At 32.7% G+C, this 18,932-nt stretch overlaps 1 protein-coding gene across 1 annotated transcript in view; it reads left to right on the forward strand.

The window, feature by feature from the left end:
• The window catches only part of LOC121876282 (voltage-dependent L-type calcium channel subunit beta-1-like), a 165,538-nt gene extending 147,291 nt beyond the window's left edge, over positions 1 to 18,247 (forward strand). Inside the window, 3 exon segments of the mRNA XM_042381321.1 lie at positions 7,015 to 7,071; positions 11,095 to 11,164; positions 11,166 to 18,247. Of these exon segments, the coding sequence (XP_042237255.1) occupies positions 7,015 to 7,071; positions 11,095 to 11,164; positions 11,166 to 11,352 (314 nt within the window). The 3' untranslated portion in view covers positions 11,353 to 18,247.
• Positions 18,248 to 18,932: the final 685 nt, after the last annotated feature.

An 18,932-nucleotide genomic window follows, 5' to 3' on the forward strand; every position in this document is an offset into this window, starting at 1 on the left:
AAAGAGATAATGTATCAGGGTTAAATCATCATTTCTGTAGAAAGATTTTTAATTTATTTCCTATCTTCTGACTCTCTTTCACAACATCTGAATCCTAAATGTAGAAAATACACATTTTCTGTTTGTCTCATACGTACTTTATTTTATAGAACAGAGTTAAATCTGTTAAAATTAACTTTCTTTTACTTCAGTTTCATAAATTAAAATCTGAATAAAGATTTTGTTTTAACTTTGGTATGTGTGAAGTAAGTTTCCAAGATGTATTAAACTGTTGAGTACTGTCACATCAAAGGAATTGTACTGATATTTTGCCAATCAGATTAAATGGTAAAGAATATTTTATTTCATCAGAATTTCCTTAATGCCAAGATTTACAAAGAGAAAATTTATTTAGAAAATAAACTGAGATACAGTACTGTATTAGAAAGACAATTTACATGTACAGGTATGCCAATATCTTTCTGTTATAGAATTTATTCTATTTTTATTTTATTTTTTATTACAAAATTAACAGTATTGTTGGTGACTGATGCATGTTGCAGAGGTCATTTAATGAGCTTGAAATCTTGCACATCATTTACAGCTGATGTTAATATTAGAATAGCTGTTATTGTCTTCTAATTTAGTAAAAAATAAAGTTAAACTTTATTTAGAACTTCTGAACCTGGGTACTGTACCAATATTTTAGAGATTCATACAGTATTGGGTACTAACCAAATATCTTCATGAAAATGCTTAAAATCTTATAAAACAGATCTCAAAAAATTACTTTATTTCCAGATGTTAAAGGAAAGAAAAAAGTGAAATAGGTGAGAGACTAGAAATGTATTTAGGTGTTGAGATGGAGTAACATGTATATAAGTGCTTATGTAATAGTAACATGTATAAGTGCTGACGTACTACATGTTGTGGCAACGTGTAAAATTCAATGCATTTCTGAAAAAAATAAGACAAGTTTGAATGCTAATGGTACATTTGGCAGAATACTGCACGAAGATATTGGGTATCTGATAAAATCACTTCTCAAGTATCCTTATGAAGAGTGAGTTTGTGAATAGGTGAAATTAATGCCATGAAATAGGACAGCTGGCAACTGTTATTAATTAGGGGGTTACACATTATTTTTGTTCTTCTCTAAGACCTATTTTAGCCATAAGTCAGATGGTCAGTGTATAGAACACTAAATTCCTGCAAAAAAAAGTGCAAATAGGGGAAGAATCACTACAGTACAGTATTTGGAAAAAAAGTGTCTTAATATTTTTTTTAATATATTAATTAATTTTCTGTGTTAAACTCCTTAGAGGTCTATCTGTACTGCAAATAGTGAACATTGAGCTGGAAGTCACAGCTAGACATCAAGTTATAATGTCAATTATTCTTACATTGTTAACTGACAGGTCACCATATCACTCAATTAATGATTGTTATAATAATAATGCATTATTAGACACCATTGTGGAAAATTATGTTACTGTACTATACCTGCAGTGCTAAGATTATTGTACCTTTTTTATGTACTTTACAGTACTTCTTATTAAACACACCATATGTTTTTATCATAGGATATTTTCATAAAAGATAAAATGTTACATTTTATTTATACGTATAAAAAAAATTGTGCATATTAAATACCTAAGGGCTATAAATGGCTTATGGTATTTTTTTTATTTGCTTATTCACCAAATCAGAAGTCACAGTAACCATGTTTTCTTTTAATATCTTCTATCAATACCCAACTTTGTTCAGTATTGTGCTATAATATGGAGTTGTTAACAATTCTTAAATTACTGTAGCTCATGTCTTCTTGACTATGGATTATGCAGTGTTCAAGATCATATAATATAAATATGAATTAATTCTAATTTTTTCTCATAAAAAATGGAAACTGTTTGTTTAATTTCCTGTTTAATGCTATTTTCTTGACTATACACAACTTTGCTTTAGATGTTGGTGCTAACACACTTTAATTCTTGTATCATACTACTTCAAGGTAGCATTTGCACTTGAGACATTTCTGTTTCACAAATTGAGTACAGGTTGTACCTCTCTAGTCCGGCAACCTCGGGAACTGACAGGTGCCGGACCATGGAAATTCACCCTTTTCCTGGATAGATAGTGACTTGTGCTTATGCTTGGAAGCACTAGCACCACTCTCTCTGCATCTTGGTCTCTTTGAAGACATATTGAAGGGTTAAATGTCGAATAGTAGCTTCTCAAATTTCGCGAGTTTGTAATTCAACGTATTTTATTGGAACACACAAAAAAATAAATAAATAAAAATTTTGACGGTGGAAACTTGAATTTCGACGGGTTTGAACAGCCCGCCGACGTGCATAATCGTGTAAACAGCGTCATTTCTCTTATGCACAAAATATTCATTATTGTTTATTACTGAATGTCTTTTTTATTGAATTAATGTTTGTGTGCAAAATGAGCAATACAATTCATTAATAATACGTAGAATATTAAAACACACGAGGAAATGTCACAGCATTGTTTTCGTTGATTACAAAACCAGTGACTGACTGGTTCTACATATAAAACTGAAGAAAATAAGACCTTGGTTGTAGCTGTAGTAAAATTAATATGGTTGTTTTAAGTAATGTTATTTAATGTTAATAAATGGAACAATAGAAGTAGCTAACGATAATGGTAAAGAAAAAAGAAAGATCGCGTATGTAAGTGCGCACACGTGAAACCATATCGTCATTACTTTACATAAGAATTTGAAAGCAACACTTATTTACTGTTCTTATATATTTTAATTAATGTTTCTGAATTTGTTTTTATTGAATTAATGTTTGTGTGTGCAAAATTAACAATACAATTTATTAATAATACGTGGAATATTTAAACACACGAGGACGAGACGGCTGCCGGCATTGTTTATGTTAAAGCTTACAAAACCAGTGACTGATTGGTTCTAGTACATATAAAACTGAAGAAAATAAGACCCCGATTGTAGCTGTAGTAAAATTAATGTAAAAAAATTAATATGGTTGTTTGAAGTACCTGGAATGTTATTTAATGTTAATAAATGGAACAATATAAGTAGCTAGCCATTAATGGTAAAAAAAAAAGTAAGACTGCTCGTATGTAAGTGCGCACATGTGAAAACATATCGTCATTACTCTACATAAGAATATGAAAGCAACACTTATTTACTGCTCTTAGATATTGAAGGGTTAATTGTTGTACTCTGTATAGACAAGCAGAGAGAGAGAGCAGCCGAACTGCCTGATGTAAACAAACCTTAATTTCCCGCGGCTTTGTTGTTTTTTTTTTACGGGGATTAGCCCATCCGGGCATAGGTCACTGACCCACATTGGGGCCTGAGGGGCAAAAATTTAATACTCCTGTAAAAATAATAATTCAGAAAAAAAAAAAAGCTGCCTATCTACCTATTGGACAAACTAAAATCGTTCCGGACCATGGGAGTTTCCGGACCACAGAATGCCGGACTAGAGAGGTACAACCTGTACTGGTAATACTGTAGAAGTTTCAAGATAGGAATGAATCAGTTTTCAACTCAATCACTTTAGTTTATTGCTTGAAGTACAGTATAACAATCTTGAATTTCTATAATATCAAGTTTAGTGAAATTGTTCAGAAATGTCTCGGTTATTACTAGCCATTATTCTGTGCTAATTACTCCTCTTGCTATTACCTTTTCTCTTTCTGATTCTCATATGCTGACAGCTTATGCACATAGATAAATACATACAGTAAATATCAGTAGTACCGTACTTTTGAACTGTTACAGAAGACATTTTATTGATGTACTGTACTGTAGTTATCTTCAGCAAATCTTTAGAAGAAAATTGCTTTAAGCTGACAGCCTTTGAGTTATGTTGTGTATGGGCAGTAGTGTGATGAACATGATATTCTTGAGACAAAAAAAGTGAGTAAATCACTCATTGGTTTGATTTTTATCCCTTTAGATTCAACATTAAATATTACTGAGATTTGATTTCACAAACCATTGATAATTTACTAAAATCATATCTATTTTTACAATGCCAAGACATTTGAAAATGTTTTGCAGATTCACAATATTATTTTGAATAAGTTTTCAACTGTCATTCATAAAGGAATTTCAGTAGATTTAGATGAGTAATATCTGAATACCTGTACATAATGTGTAAGCTAGAAGAAAAGTTTTAATATAATTTCTCAGCCTTTGCATACTGTGCTGTACTAGTAGTAGTACAGTACCATATTTTAAGAAATGAATTCATAGTTGGCAACAAAAATTAATTGTGATAAATGAGAACTGTCATGGCTTCTCAAGAGGCATTTGTAGAGCCATCCAGTTAAAGTTGGCATTGATTTTAACAAACAAGCCAACCCCTCTTATGCTGTTCTTAAGAACCAGTGCTATGGACTATTGTGAAAATATTTCATATTCGACATCCATCGTGAAACATGGACTTCTTCTTCAACTAGTACTATTAGTCTGAATAAATCTGTTTTTGTCCTGTGATCCTGTGGGTTTCAAACCTTGAATTGTACTGAATTTGAAATGTGAGGTGTCTGGAGCAGTAATGTACATACTGTACATTATCAGGGAATAATTTTAGAAGAGTCATGTGCGGACAAACTGAGTTAATGTTGCAGGTGATTTATTAAGATTATTGCTCAAGAAATGTTAGCCCTGACACTTTTCTGAACTTGTGGCTTCTTCAACCTGCAGCGGAGGTAAAAAATATGTAACTTGTAGTAATGGCTGGTAATAATTTCATTTGTTTTAGAACCCCCCACCACCTCTTAATATTTCAATTTTGATTTGGGGTGTTTTTTTTTATTCTGGATGGCCAAATTTTTTTTTTTTTTTTTTTTTAGAATCTTAGTGTACAGTACAGTACCTGTATAGGTACAGTATTGGACTTCTTTACGTGCTGATTACAGTTTTGGGATGCAGTGATGCACAGTACCAGTAAATGGTAGACTACAGAATGTTGCTGACTTTAAGTTTGCTGTATGTGCTGTTAATCATGTGGCCTTAGCAAGGTTGGAAAAGCTTATCAATGGAGATTTGTTCCTGGATTGTATTGATAAATTTTGTTACTTGGTTGACATGATCAGTGCTTGGGGTAGTTGCTGAAGCTAGCTCATTTGAATGTCAGAACTGGCTGGAAGAAGCTAAGGGAGCTTTTACCTTAATTGATCACAAAAGGACCTTCTCTTCACTTGAAAGGAAATTTATACATCACCAGCATAAGAAGTTTGTTGTTGTATAGCGTTAAAATACGAGCGATTAAAGAGGATAACATACATTGACTTGAGTTAAGTGAAATAAGAATGGTGAGATGAATATGTAATGTGACATTGAGAGATAGGAAACCCTGTTCAGAACTAAGTGGATATTGAGAGTACAGTACTGTATTGGTGAGGTTTTGTGTAGAGGCAGGCTGAGACAGTGTGGACAAGTGGAGGAAATGGAGTATACCAATTGGGTAAAGTTATGCATGAGTCTGAATGGGCAGAGGAGGAGAGCTAGGGGAAGGCCATGAATGACTTGGGGAGAGGTTGTGAGAAATTGTCAGATACTGATATAAGCACTTGATGAGATAGGCTGCAAGAAACTGTACAGTTTGGACAGCTGCCATCAAGTAATCATGGCTAACCCATGCAAGCATGGAAAATTGTTGTAAAACAAAGATAAGATGAATTAGAAGCATATAGTATTCCCATCTCTGACAGTTTAGAATCATATCCTTTTTCACCTATGAGCATGACTAAATGACTGTAAACATGAGTTTGCTATCATTTAGAGCCCTGCAACCCACTTGTCAAACATTGACATGTACCTGTAATACAGTACAGTACTGTATTGTACTGTACAGTAAAATACTTGAAAATATATTTTATAATACTGTAGTTCACATTGTCAGTGAGTAAATAGTAAAAAATTACTTAGGTCTTCCAAATGACTGAACTTAATTAATTCTTTTTTTTTAGGGGGGGCCTCTGGTGTTGACCTTGAGGTGGAAGTGACAAGGAAAACTGTAAGAAGCTATATTGTAAAAAAAAAAAATTCTTCGACCATGTGTCTATCGTGATCGAGTATTTTATAATCAAAGATTTAAATAAAAAAATAATTTAATCAGATGGCTACTATTAAGTACGTACAGGGGTAAATAATTTACAAAAATACTCCTCCTCACATGCTTTCTCTTGGAAGATGAAAATTTGAGGTACAGAGAATTGGTTGGTCCTGTACTCATCTGGATTACTGTATTTTACAGGCACCTCTGCAAAGCTGTGATGGTTCTCATGATCACATAATTTCTCCTCAGCAATGATGGAGAATTTCATAAAATTAAATGCAATTTTTTTCTGAATCCTCATCAAGAAAGGTGAATTAAAATCATTATTGATTGTATTTCAATGGTTGTTCCTTGAAGGTAGAATTAAGCTCTGTGCTTATTGACTCTGTAAAAAGTATTGCCCATACAGGAAGAGCTAAACTTGGCAACAATAAAATTTTCAACCTTCGCACAATAATCTGAAATCAATTTTTGGGTGTATTCTAATACATTATATTGATATTATATGTGTCTGCAGCAGTAAAGAGTTGGAACTGAGAAAGCCACATCAAGTAATGTATCACATTAATGCAATTAAAAAACTTATAAGACTAATTTCTCCAATAAATATATAAGTTAAATAATATTACTGTATACTGTACAGTACAGTACTGTACAACTAAAAAGACAGCTTAATTACACTACCTGTACAGTTTTTGTGTTTAGTAACTAAAATGTGTTTTTGCTCAAAAATCTTGTGCCTCTATTTTGTATAGACGTTGTTGTCTTCATATACTAATTTTAACATTCAAGCCAAAATAACAATACTGTATATAATTCATGTTCCTGAACTTGAACTTTAATTACCATTTTGACTGTTAATTGCTTACATAGATGTCTCTCATCACACCACTGGCCAAGTATAACAAAATGGGGTATGGGCTAGTTGTGTACAATTGCCCATCTAACTGTGTCATTCCCTTAGGTCCTCCCGGGTCCGTGGCTCGTGAGCCCGGCTACCCTCGCTATACGGATGAGAGAGGTAATGCCCCGGGAAGCAACCCGTCCCAGTAGTTAGTGTGGCCTGGTCTGGCTTGGCCACTGATAGCCAGTTTGGCCTAGTGGCCAGCCAGTATGGCCCAACTTCCACGACAGCACTACACCAGCTGGTATATTTAGTTGAGCACTTGTGTGTTGACCCCTTGGTTGCAATGAGTGTCTCAACTGTTGGCTTGGTTTGTCCCTTGGACTTATCCTAGCCCCCTGGTTGCTGCTGTCCACTAACTTGTTATAGAAATGTGGTTAAAATTGTTTCTAGGTTGTTATTTGTTTTCTGTTTTTTATTGCATGCTTCAGGTCTTGATATGTTTGAGTTGATTTGGTCAGTTTACCCTTCACACAACCTATCTAAATGAGCATCCAATTAAATCACAGCACTTTTAGCACTTTTTAATGTAGATCACTACAGGGCTACATTGACTCATATTTTTTTCATTAGAAGTTTAATATATATATATATATATATATATATATATATATATATATATATATATATATATATATATATATATATATATATATATATATATATATGTGTGTGTGTGTGTGCAAGGAAATCACTGTAGGTGTAAGGATCTAGAATGCTGATAACCATAAGAAAGAAGAAAACAGAGTTTTCGCTGTAATTCACATCTCTGGGGTGAGTACAGTGTGTACTCACCCCCTGAAGATGTGAATTACACAAGCTGAATTCTTTCTTCTTCCTTGTCTATCAGCATATATATATATATATATATATATATATATACAGTATATATATATATATATATATATATATATATATATATATATATATATATATATATATATATATATATATATATATATATATATATATATATATATATATATATATATATATATATATATATAATATATATATATATATATATATATATATATATATATATATATATATATATATATATATATATATATATATATATATATATATATATATACATACATACAGGTTGTACCTCTCTAGTCCGGTATTCTGTGGTCCGGAACGATTTTAGTTTGTCCAATAGGTAGATAGGCAGCTTTTTTTTTTTTGAATTATTATTATTAAAGGAGTATTAAATTTGGCCCTCAGGGCCCCAATGTGGGTCAGTGACCTATGCCCGGTGGGCTAACCTGTAAAAAACAGAGCCGCGGAAATTAAGGTTTGTTTACATCCGCAGTTCGCTGCTCTCTCTGCTTGTCTATACAGAGTACAACATTTAACCCTTCAATATATATGAGCAGTAAATAAGTGTTGCTTTCTATATTCTTATGTAGAGTAATGACGATATGTTTACATGTGCGCCTACATACGCCAGAAGTCACTTTTTTTTTACCATTAATGGTGAGCTACTTATATTGTTCCATTTATTAACATTAAATAACATTACAGGTAATAGGTAGTTCTGCTATAACGCGATAATTGTGTTCTTGTAAAATATCGTGTTATAGAAAGTCGCAATAGAAATAACAGGGCTTATGGAGAAAATAGGGTTAGGTGCAGATTACTCGAATCGAAAAATTTAGTAGTTAGCCTAACACAAAGGATAGCACAGTCTAAATAAATGTTACATTCATATCTAATAATGAAATCATACAGTAAATGTAACACTTTACTTGATGGGGGAGAAGGGTGATTTTGAGGTTGATAAATCGAGCTTCTCTTCAAGTGTTATATCCTTTCTTTTACGATCATCGCTGGAATTCTATCACCAGAACGCTTGTTGATATTCTTCTTTACTATATTCATAGTTAATACAGTGGGGTATGCTATAACGAACGGATCCTACTACGAATATTCCTATAACGAACGGTTTTACCTATAAAATTGAGAATGCTATAACGAACGAAACTCCTACAACTAACATTATTTAAATTTTTTTTTTTCTAATTTATTGTTTTTTATTACAAATATTAATGATATTCTTTATTTCAGGGGTTTAGATGCATATTTATGCACTTTTACAATTTTTACAATTTTATATTATATTTTTCAGTGTTAAGTGGTTGTATTTGGGGGCCTGGAACGGATTAATCCTATATTCAACTAATGCTATAACGAACAAGGTTCTAGAACCAATTACATTTGTTATAGCATACCCCACTGTACCAAAATTGGAGAAATAGTAAGCAAAAATCGCTAAGAGTAGCAAACAAGCGTTCACATATACAAATATCGCTCCTAATTCATAAATCGCTAGAGCAAATTGCGTATCAAAACACGCGCTATAGCAGAACTCACTGTACTTCAAACAACCATATTAATTTTTACATTAATTTTACTACAGCTACAATCGGGGTCTTGTTTTCTTCAGTTTTATAGGTAGAACCAATCAGTCACTGGTTTTAAGCTTTAACATAAACAATGCCGGCAGCCGTCTCGTCCTCGTGTGTTTTAATGTTCCACGATATTAATAAATTCTATTGTAAATTTTGCACACACAAACATTAATTCAATAAAAACAAATTCAGAAACATTAATTAAAATATATATAAACAGTAAATAAGTGTTGCATTCATATTTTTATGTAAAGTAATGACGATATGTTTTCATGTGTGCGCACTTACATACGCGATCTCTCTTTTTTCTTTACAATTATCGTTAGCTACTTCTATTGTTCCATTTATTAACATTAAATAACATTACTTTAAACAACCATATTAATTTTACTACAGCTACAACCAAGGTCTTATTTTCTTCAGTTATATATGTAGAACCAGTCAGTCACTGGTTTTGTAATCGACGAAAACAATGCTGTGTCATTTCCTCGTGTTTTAATATTCTACGTATTATTAATGAATTGTATTGCTCATTTTGCACACGAACATTAATTCAATAAAAAAGACATAAAGTAATAAACAATAATGAATCTTTTGTGCATAAGAGAAATGACGCTGTTTACAGATTGTGCCCATTGTCTGAATGTTGGTGGGCCGTTCAAACCTGTCGAAATTCCAGTTTCCGGCGTCAAAATTTTTAAATGTGTTGTTTTTTTGGTGTGTTCAAATAGAAAACGTTGAATTAAAAACCCGCGAAATTTGAGAAACTACTGTACGACATTTAACCCTTCAATATGTCTTCAAAGAGACCATGAAGCAGAGAAAGTGGTGCTAGTGCTTCCAAGCCAAGTCACTATCTATCCAAGAAAAGGGTGAATTTCCATGGTCCGGCACCGGTCAGGTCCCGAGGTTGCCGGATTAGAGAGGTACAACCTGTGTATATATATATATATATATATATATATATATATATATATATATATATATATATATATATATATATATATATATATATATATATATATATATATATATATATATATATATATATATATATATATATAAAAGAGTAATTATTGCTTAATACAGCTTAGTCCACATGGCCTTTATTTCAACCATACAACAATTTTCTTAGTCTATGGTATTTTGATAATCGTATATTACATCTCGATGAACATTTAATGATTTTTGCTTGAGTGTTTATTTCTAACATATATATTGCACTAGGTAATACAGTTTACACAAATAAATTGCAGAGTATTATTGTATGCCATTGTATCCAGTGAGTTAGGTGCTATTATATCCAAGCTGATCCTAATGTATTTAAGGGTATGCTACCTCACTCTGTGGGAAATTACATTAAATATCTAGTATCAGCAGATCATCTATTTCATTTGTAACTACTGGTGTCATATCTAAATACTGTATGCTTTCCACAATTATCTTCTCAACAACTTTTATCAGTTTTAATACAGTATAAGAGTTTATTGTGAATTACATTATAATATATATTTAGATTGAATTACTGCACTAATATAAAATAACATTGCATGTGAAACACTCCTGTAAGATATTAATTCAAATAATGCCTTTCTATGTACAGTAGATGTATAAAAGCAGTAGTACTGTTGCAATAATGATGAATTTATTATATATACAGACAACTTTTATATTACTCATGAATTAACCTTGTTGAGAGTCTAAAACCATTTCACTATTTCAGTCTATCACCGTGGAGGGCCAACAGGACACGGGGGTCCCCGAGCACTACCTTCCCGTGACCCACGAGATATGAGATCCTCGTGACCCTAGAGATCTAAGAGATGATGAGTACAGTGACAGGCTTCCTCCCCAGGACCCTGGGCTTATGTATGATCGCCCACTAGACCGACCCTCTGGACGACGACAGCTGCCACCCACAAGGGATGATGATTACCACTCTCCACACCGCCCTCCCACACGCCAAGCCCTCAATGTGTAGCAATTAGCCCTTGTTTGTTGCGGTTAGTGCTTGTTTGTAGCATTTAATGCCTTCTGGTCTGTTTTGAATCCATATAGTGGTAAATATTTAATACAACTCTTGATATTCAATGCTTTTCTTGAAGGGTTGAACATTTTGAGAGGCATATGAAGGCTATATTCTGATAATGGCTACCAACATTCACTACTGCCACAACCTGAAACCTGTGCTCTTCTGAACTACTGAACACTTTTGATACCTCCCAGATGAAATAATGTTATTTGTGAAAGACTTGTATTGGCTATGGTAGGTTATATATTTTCTTTAACCTGTGGTTGTCATGAGCCAAACGCATAAAATGGGGTTCCTCCTGAACTGTGCATTGTGATAGTCCATTTCTGAAGTTGAGAAATCAGTGTTACTTGCCCTTCAGAAGCATAATACATCCTCTGCCCACCCCCACCCTCTGGCTGCCTTACACAAATAACCCCATTGAACAGATTAGAAATTATTGCATAAGGGCCATCCATAGAGCTGTGTCATATGAGCGATAATTGTTTGTAAGCAGCTGGGCACCTGGAGTAAACTGTGAATGTTAGTCTTCTAAATAAACTTCTGGTTTTATTTTACATTTTTACTACTCTACGAATTGGAGAGTAACAGGAGTATAGTTATGAAGGATATGCCAGAAGACAAGATGAGCTACAAATTATTCTGGTGACCCAACCCATAAATGATAATTCTCATTTGTCTAGGCTCATACTGTGTCATTCTTTATGAAAATAATGAGTTTCATGTTCTGCCCCTAAGCCTTAGGCAGAAATGTTTGGGAAAAATGTAAGGGCTTCACATTATAAATACCAAGTGTAAATATAGTTGGTTGTACACTAAGGATCGGCACATTATCCTTTGCCCAAGTTGTTCTTAAAACTGCCTTTTAACCACTGTAGTGTTGGATATTACACTAGTTTATTACACTAGTTTTTAATATTTTCACTTTGTAGCTTGGAACTGTTCATTATATTAGGTTTAACATTTTGTATTCCATGATTGTTCACTTTGCATCTAACCTTGAAGTTGGATGAAGTTCAAATTTTTATATGACAATTTTTCTGACTAATCCTAATAGTAAAAGTGTTGCAAATGAGCAGGAACCATGCAGTTAGTAACAGATATTGTACCATGATTTTTTTTTCACCAGTTTTGGGGTAGAGGTCTGATAATCACATTTTGAAGCATCTTGATAGCTGCTGCACTTTATTGAAAGAAATGTGATAGTAGAGTATTAACCAAGCTTTCAAAGTTGACCAAAGTAAATATTATGGTATTACTGTACCTTTTTATGTAATTAATACTAATATTAAGACCAAAATCATTCATCATTGCAGTTGTTGTTGTTGTATCCCTTTCCTAACATAATAATGAAATTGCATCAATTTCTACACCATGATAGATTCTTATTCTACCATGAGTTTCCTGCAAGTGTCCATTGCAAAAAACAAACAAAACACTTGCATCTCAAGATAGTCAAAGAATGCTCAGCTGGTGTCATTATACAGCATAGTTTAATGTACTTATGTTATATATTTTGGCCAAAATTTAGTTATTTGTTATTATTAGGTGCATAGCAGAAGGTCTATAATTTGTACTCTTTGAGATTACAGTACTTGTTTACATAATGTAAAGTGCTAAATAAGCTGATTGATCCAGCTGATATTATGGACACTTGACATTCTCTTTATCATGAGACCAGAATTGTGGAATAGCCTTTTATTTTTATTTTATTTTCTACAGAGAAAAAAATTGTATTCCATGAACTTTGCAGTACTACCACCAGCAACTTAAATGCTTTCTCTTACACTTTGAATTAGTTGAAAACAAACTAGTACATGACAACACACATTCATATACATGTACACACATAAGCACTGCATAAACTTACACATTCATAAACAAACTAGTATTATATACTCTAGCACATCTGTTTATTATTTTCAAGTTTAGTGACAATATGAAAAGTGATATGCTGAAATTTCTACTCTGTTAGTTGTTAGTCTCATTTGGTATGCCTTAAGAATTAGTATTTCCTCATGGTGAAGACTTAAAAATCGTTACATTGAGGAAACTGATCAAAACACATGAAAAGTTCTGGGGTGTAAATAAATCATGAAAGAAGCTCCGCAAGTTTGGTCTTGTTATGTAATAGAGTTGGATCTCCTGCTTTAACAAAAATATTAATTTTAATAGTTATTTGTACACCATCATTATATTCCTGGACAGGCAAATAATTTGTATCTGGTAAAACTGTACCCCTTTCCAGAATTAGCTGGTCTTTATCCTAGAAAATCAAAGTTATATCTTTATCTCTCTCTCACAGGTAAACCACAATTATCCAGAACAAGCAGAAGTGCATTATTAAGTTGTCATAACAGCAGAAACTATCCTGGTTATAAAATAAATTTAGGTTTTATATTTTTAGCTTACAATCCAATACATGCAGTTTCCTTGAAGACTCTTAGAATTGGGTACTGTAACTACATTGCATTTATTTGAATACAATACTTTAACAGTATTTTATGTGCATTATATAATTGGCTAAAAATATTCTTATACTTATTATTTATTAACTTAACTGTTCAGGTCATAATACACATATATCAAACTCATCAGGATAGTAACTAATGGCTTATGAAAAGCTAATGTTTCAATTTCATACTGTCCCTTCAGTCAATAAACTTCCTCCAGTTGACAGTAGGGTGTTCCAACACAGTCTCTTCTATATATATAAGTCCTCAGAACCTTCCTCAAAGTTCCTATATGTATTCCTTCAACCTACCCTTCCATCATTGGTCTTCTTTTGTAAATGTCCCCATACATGTACACCTGACTGCACAGTTTACAATTTTAGCAGTCTCTTTATGGTTACACCAGTAATGATCAATCAGTTGTATTATGTTAAAATCCTTTTATTATGCTTCATTTCCCTTTCTCGTTTATTACTGTAGTCTCTTCATCCACATTCCTTACTCCACATGCATGTATTAAAATGATTAATCTCGGCTTCTTATTTATAAATACTGTAACTATTCAACGTGAAAACCGTAAATTCAGTAGGATAAAGTGTAGATTGAACTTGACTATATGTAAGAGTTATTTTCTTGGTAAAGTTTGAGCATTCTGCCTCCTTCCATAATGATAATTACTTATATTCCAGTGTTCTTTTCAAACATAATAACCCATTACTGTGTATACTAATTCAGTAATCTCAAAGTCTTGTGCCACATTCTAAATCCCTTCAGGAAAATAACACCTACCTAGATTTACAGTTACAGTATATGCAATATTATTTTACTCTTCAGTTCTCTGAGCCATATTTTGTCAATTTGAGCATTGCCACTGAATTTATGCTGTAGTTTCAGTAATTTTTACATATTTTAGTGCTGCTTATTTTTTATGCTCATAACTCATCATAAAACATAAACAATTCATATACTAAACTACCATTGCATCATTGTGTACACTTTTATTCCAATTTTAATCTTTAGCCAGTTATTTAGTTTACTAATAGCCTCATCCCAGAAGGGGTATACGAGGCATTGGAATGACCATATGTGCTTCTGCACCATTGCCCAATGTAGCAAAGCATACCTGGGTCCGTATCTGCACGCGATGAACTATACTGAGTATACAGTCAGCACTGAACTTTTAGGGGAGGTCATGGTCAAAGGTCAAGGTCATTAAAAGTTCAAAAATCAAAATTTTCATAATAATTCTTGAACAAAGCATCATAAGTATTATTGATGTGTTTTGTATGGTGTCACTTTTCTCCAGAAAATGGTGCCAAAGATGATGAATTGAAAAAAATGTATGTCAAAAAACATACAGGCAGACCCAGATTTATAGGGATATGATTTATGAAAATTTAGTTATGGAAAAAAATCCCACGTTTTGATGTACGTACAAACAAAAACCCCAAATTAAAAAAAAAATCATTAGTGATAATGTATTTGTGCTAAAATAATGTTTGTTTGTTTTATAATACCAGTATGCTTACTAATTTCACTAACTTATTTCATTATTCTCTAACACTCACAATGCTATTAAGTCTACAAAAAAGATTTCAATATGTCATAATTCTCTTACAATCACCATATAACTCACCCCACCACACACACTCATTCACTGAGCCAGTTACCTGATTTTTCACTTTCTCCTTATTTACTCTCCTGTAGTATGTGGAAAATGAAATAATGGTTAAAGAATTATTCTTTTTTCTTAATTTTCATATGCTTATTATGTACAATTAGCCTAGGAAGTGATGTCACTTTTTTCAGTATGATTTATTCAAACAGCAGTATCTGGTAATTTGACAGGTCGAATAAATGAATGACCAGTGGACTGGACGCTTTTGTAGTAAGATGTTATGTAAACAAACTTCTGAGCCAAATTTCTCGCTGCCTAACATTTTTCTGGCTTTCCCTCGTACAGGTAAAAGGCTTCCAGATGGATAGTAAAAGTAAAAGAGCTATATCCCAATCCCATACTTCAAAGACGAAGAAGATGTGTGCAGGAAAAAAAGAGGACAGCCAGTCCGAGATGACACTGCAACACAAGCCGGTAACACTTACTATAGTACTTCTAGGTGTAGAATATTCTACCTATTGCTCATATCTTTGTTTAAAATGGGTTATTTTTAGAAAAATAAGAAAGGCGTATGTTGCTTTAAAATAAATATTAATTGAATGAACGTTCACAAAAGTCAGCAGTTTAACTGAATTTTATTCTTTCTCTTAAGTAACGAATGGCAGTTAAATGGGAATCTATAATGTTTTAGGTTTTATTCCATAGTGCTGAAAATTACAGTACTTCAGATCATAAGTGACAATTAATATTATTGTAAATACTTGGGAAAAAATGTAACAATAAACTTGTATTTAAGCATATAGGCTATCTAAAGCTCAAAACTGCTTTATGAATGGTTCCCACCTTACGTTGTACAGTAGGGGACACCCTACAACGTTTTCTCCCTGAAGGTGGTGAATAATGAAAATATTTGTTTACATATTCAGTAATGACTTGGCACAAACGTGGTGAGTATGAATATTATTTCACTATATTTTATTCGATAATTATTTTGACTTAACACAGTTAATGTACAGTACAGTATACCTTTTCATTTTGATGTCCAATGCTAACTCGGCAAATTAATCTTGAATGTCCCTGGGCAATAATCTCAGATCTCATTATTTTGTTTCAAAATATACTAAAATTTTAACTACAGTGCAGGAATTGTTCTTACAATACAGGTATGCTTTAGCATTTATTAATTAATTTCTCTTACTATTTCACAAACTTGCATTCCACCCCCCAAAAAATATAAGCGAAAATAAAGCGAGTCTTGTAGTTGTCAGGTACTGTACCTTCTGATTGAAAGTTTCTGGATATTGTGACATCATTTATTTGGGTGATTGTACAATAAAGGTATAGAGTTGTAAAAAGAAGAGTGGAATTTGGTAGTGAAGAAATATTTGAAGGTTTTGATATTGCCAGAAAAGCATGAGGGAGGCCTCCTTAAGTGTAGCATCAGTTGACTGAGCTGAGACGCTGGCTGGTATACAATAATCTTTCGCCTCTTGTGCTAAATATTTTTCTCCAATGGCTTTAAGGCACCACTTTTTAAGAATTTGAAGTCAGCCCACAGTCAAATCACAGTGTTATGGACTTTTTAGTTCACTGTTCATGGTTCCATTTTCTCAAAATTTCTACTTTAATTTTTACACTACATTTTAGCAGTGTTAAACAAAGTTCTAATCACTTTTTTACTTTACTTGTTTGAGGGCATGGTGAAAGCAAAATAAAAACAGTGTGAAGAAAGGCACAGTGCACCTGGCCTAATGTTTGAACCAGTGTCACATAGCTCGAGGTATTCGCGACTAGCGTTCGCACCATGTACTGTACCAGTAAATAAAGTAGGAAATTAGGATGACACAATAACTCATCGGGGTGAAGCGTGGGATAATTTTTTCATAAAGAACATAGTGTATCTCATATAATGAGACTCAGTGTACAGTATTGCAATTATAGATGTTGGTTTAGCATTTCATACTGTTCATTTGTTTCCTATCTTGTCTGGTTTCTCAAAAGTACAGGTATAGAATTTTTACTGTACTGTTGTGTAGTGTTTATAATCATTGTATTGTATACACCTAAAATTGTTGTTCAAAACATGTTTTGTAGCATTTTGTTGCATTTTATGATGTTTTGGGATTTTGTTTGGGGTAGGAATACAGTACTGTACTGTATATCTCTTCTTTTATAATTGGAGGCTATGGGAAAATGTGCTTCAATTTACGTAAGACTTTTCAAGAATGGAACCCTATCTTAAATCAGAGCCTGCCTGTATTTACCTGTATCATAAATACAATCTTCTTTAGGAATTAACTTATGAGACCCCTTGGGGGTGCCACTTAAGAAAATATGACCTTGATAACTCAGTCACAGTGACCAAAATACTTGCAATTTTCTTAAATCATTGTACCCCAGAAATTGCAGGATCACATCTCTATGAATTTGGTATGGAGATTCTTTGTAGGACCCTTCATCATTTCAAAAAATAAAAATTCAAGTAAACAGTGAAGTGACATCATGAGTGAGAGATTGTGATTCCAGTAGCACTAGCATGGCTGGGGAATGGTATGTGGCATACCTCTTAATTGCTTTGATTTATGATGTCTTAGTACCTTGAAGAATACAGTCTCATTCAACATTCTAAATTAATTTCTTGCCTCCTGTGACAAAGAATTTTTTGCATAGTTTTAAGTTTATTCTAAAGTGAAACTCCTGAAATTCCAAAACAATAATAGTACAGGTTTGATATGACAAGGTTGGTAATATTTATTAAAATTTTTGTTCATTATTGAAGTTTCAATGCACTGAATAACTATAATTGAATATAAATTTTAATTTCTAGAAATTTGAGACAAAGTTGCATTAAATTCGTTCCACAAAACGTTTGAGTAAAACCACAGAATCACTTAAAATTTATACTCAAGTGAGAGCAGGCCAGTTCCCCTTTAGCTTCTCCATAATGAAGAAAATGTGTTTTGCAATTCTTAATCATTACACCACACAGCTAATTAAGAAGATATGTGTTTTATTGGAAGTACTGTACAGTACTTGCTTACAAATGTTTATTCATATTATGTTTTCATGTACACATGTGCAGTATATTTATGTACATACACAAATAAACTGTAGGACCTATAGCAGAAGTAGCTAGTGAGTAATTTAAAAAAAAATGGATTTGGCCATATGCTGTAATGTACTACTGTCGTTGTAAGAGATTCATCATCACTAGAAATATAAGACCTAACATATTTAGAAATATATATATATATATATATATACATACACATACATACAGTGAACCTTCGCTTTACGCGGTCAATTGAACCCGTGGAGGCCCAATAAAGCGAGAAACACGTAAAGTGAACAACATAACATATGGGATTAATTGAAATAGAGACTGGGCTGACCCCAAACCCACTTTTTCCCGGCACAATACGTACGTTTTAGTAAAAATAACATCTTAACTTTATGAT

Source organism: Homarus americanus, unplaced genomic scaffold (assembly GCF_018991925.1).
Source record: "Homarus americanus isolate GMGI-L3 unplaced genomic scaffold, GMGI_Hamer_2.0 scaffold34921, whole genome shotgun sequence".
NCBI lineage: Eukaryota > Metazoa > Arthropoda > Malacostraca > Decapoda > Nephropidae > Homarus > Homarus americanus.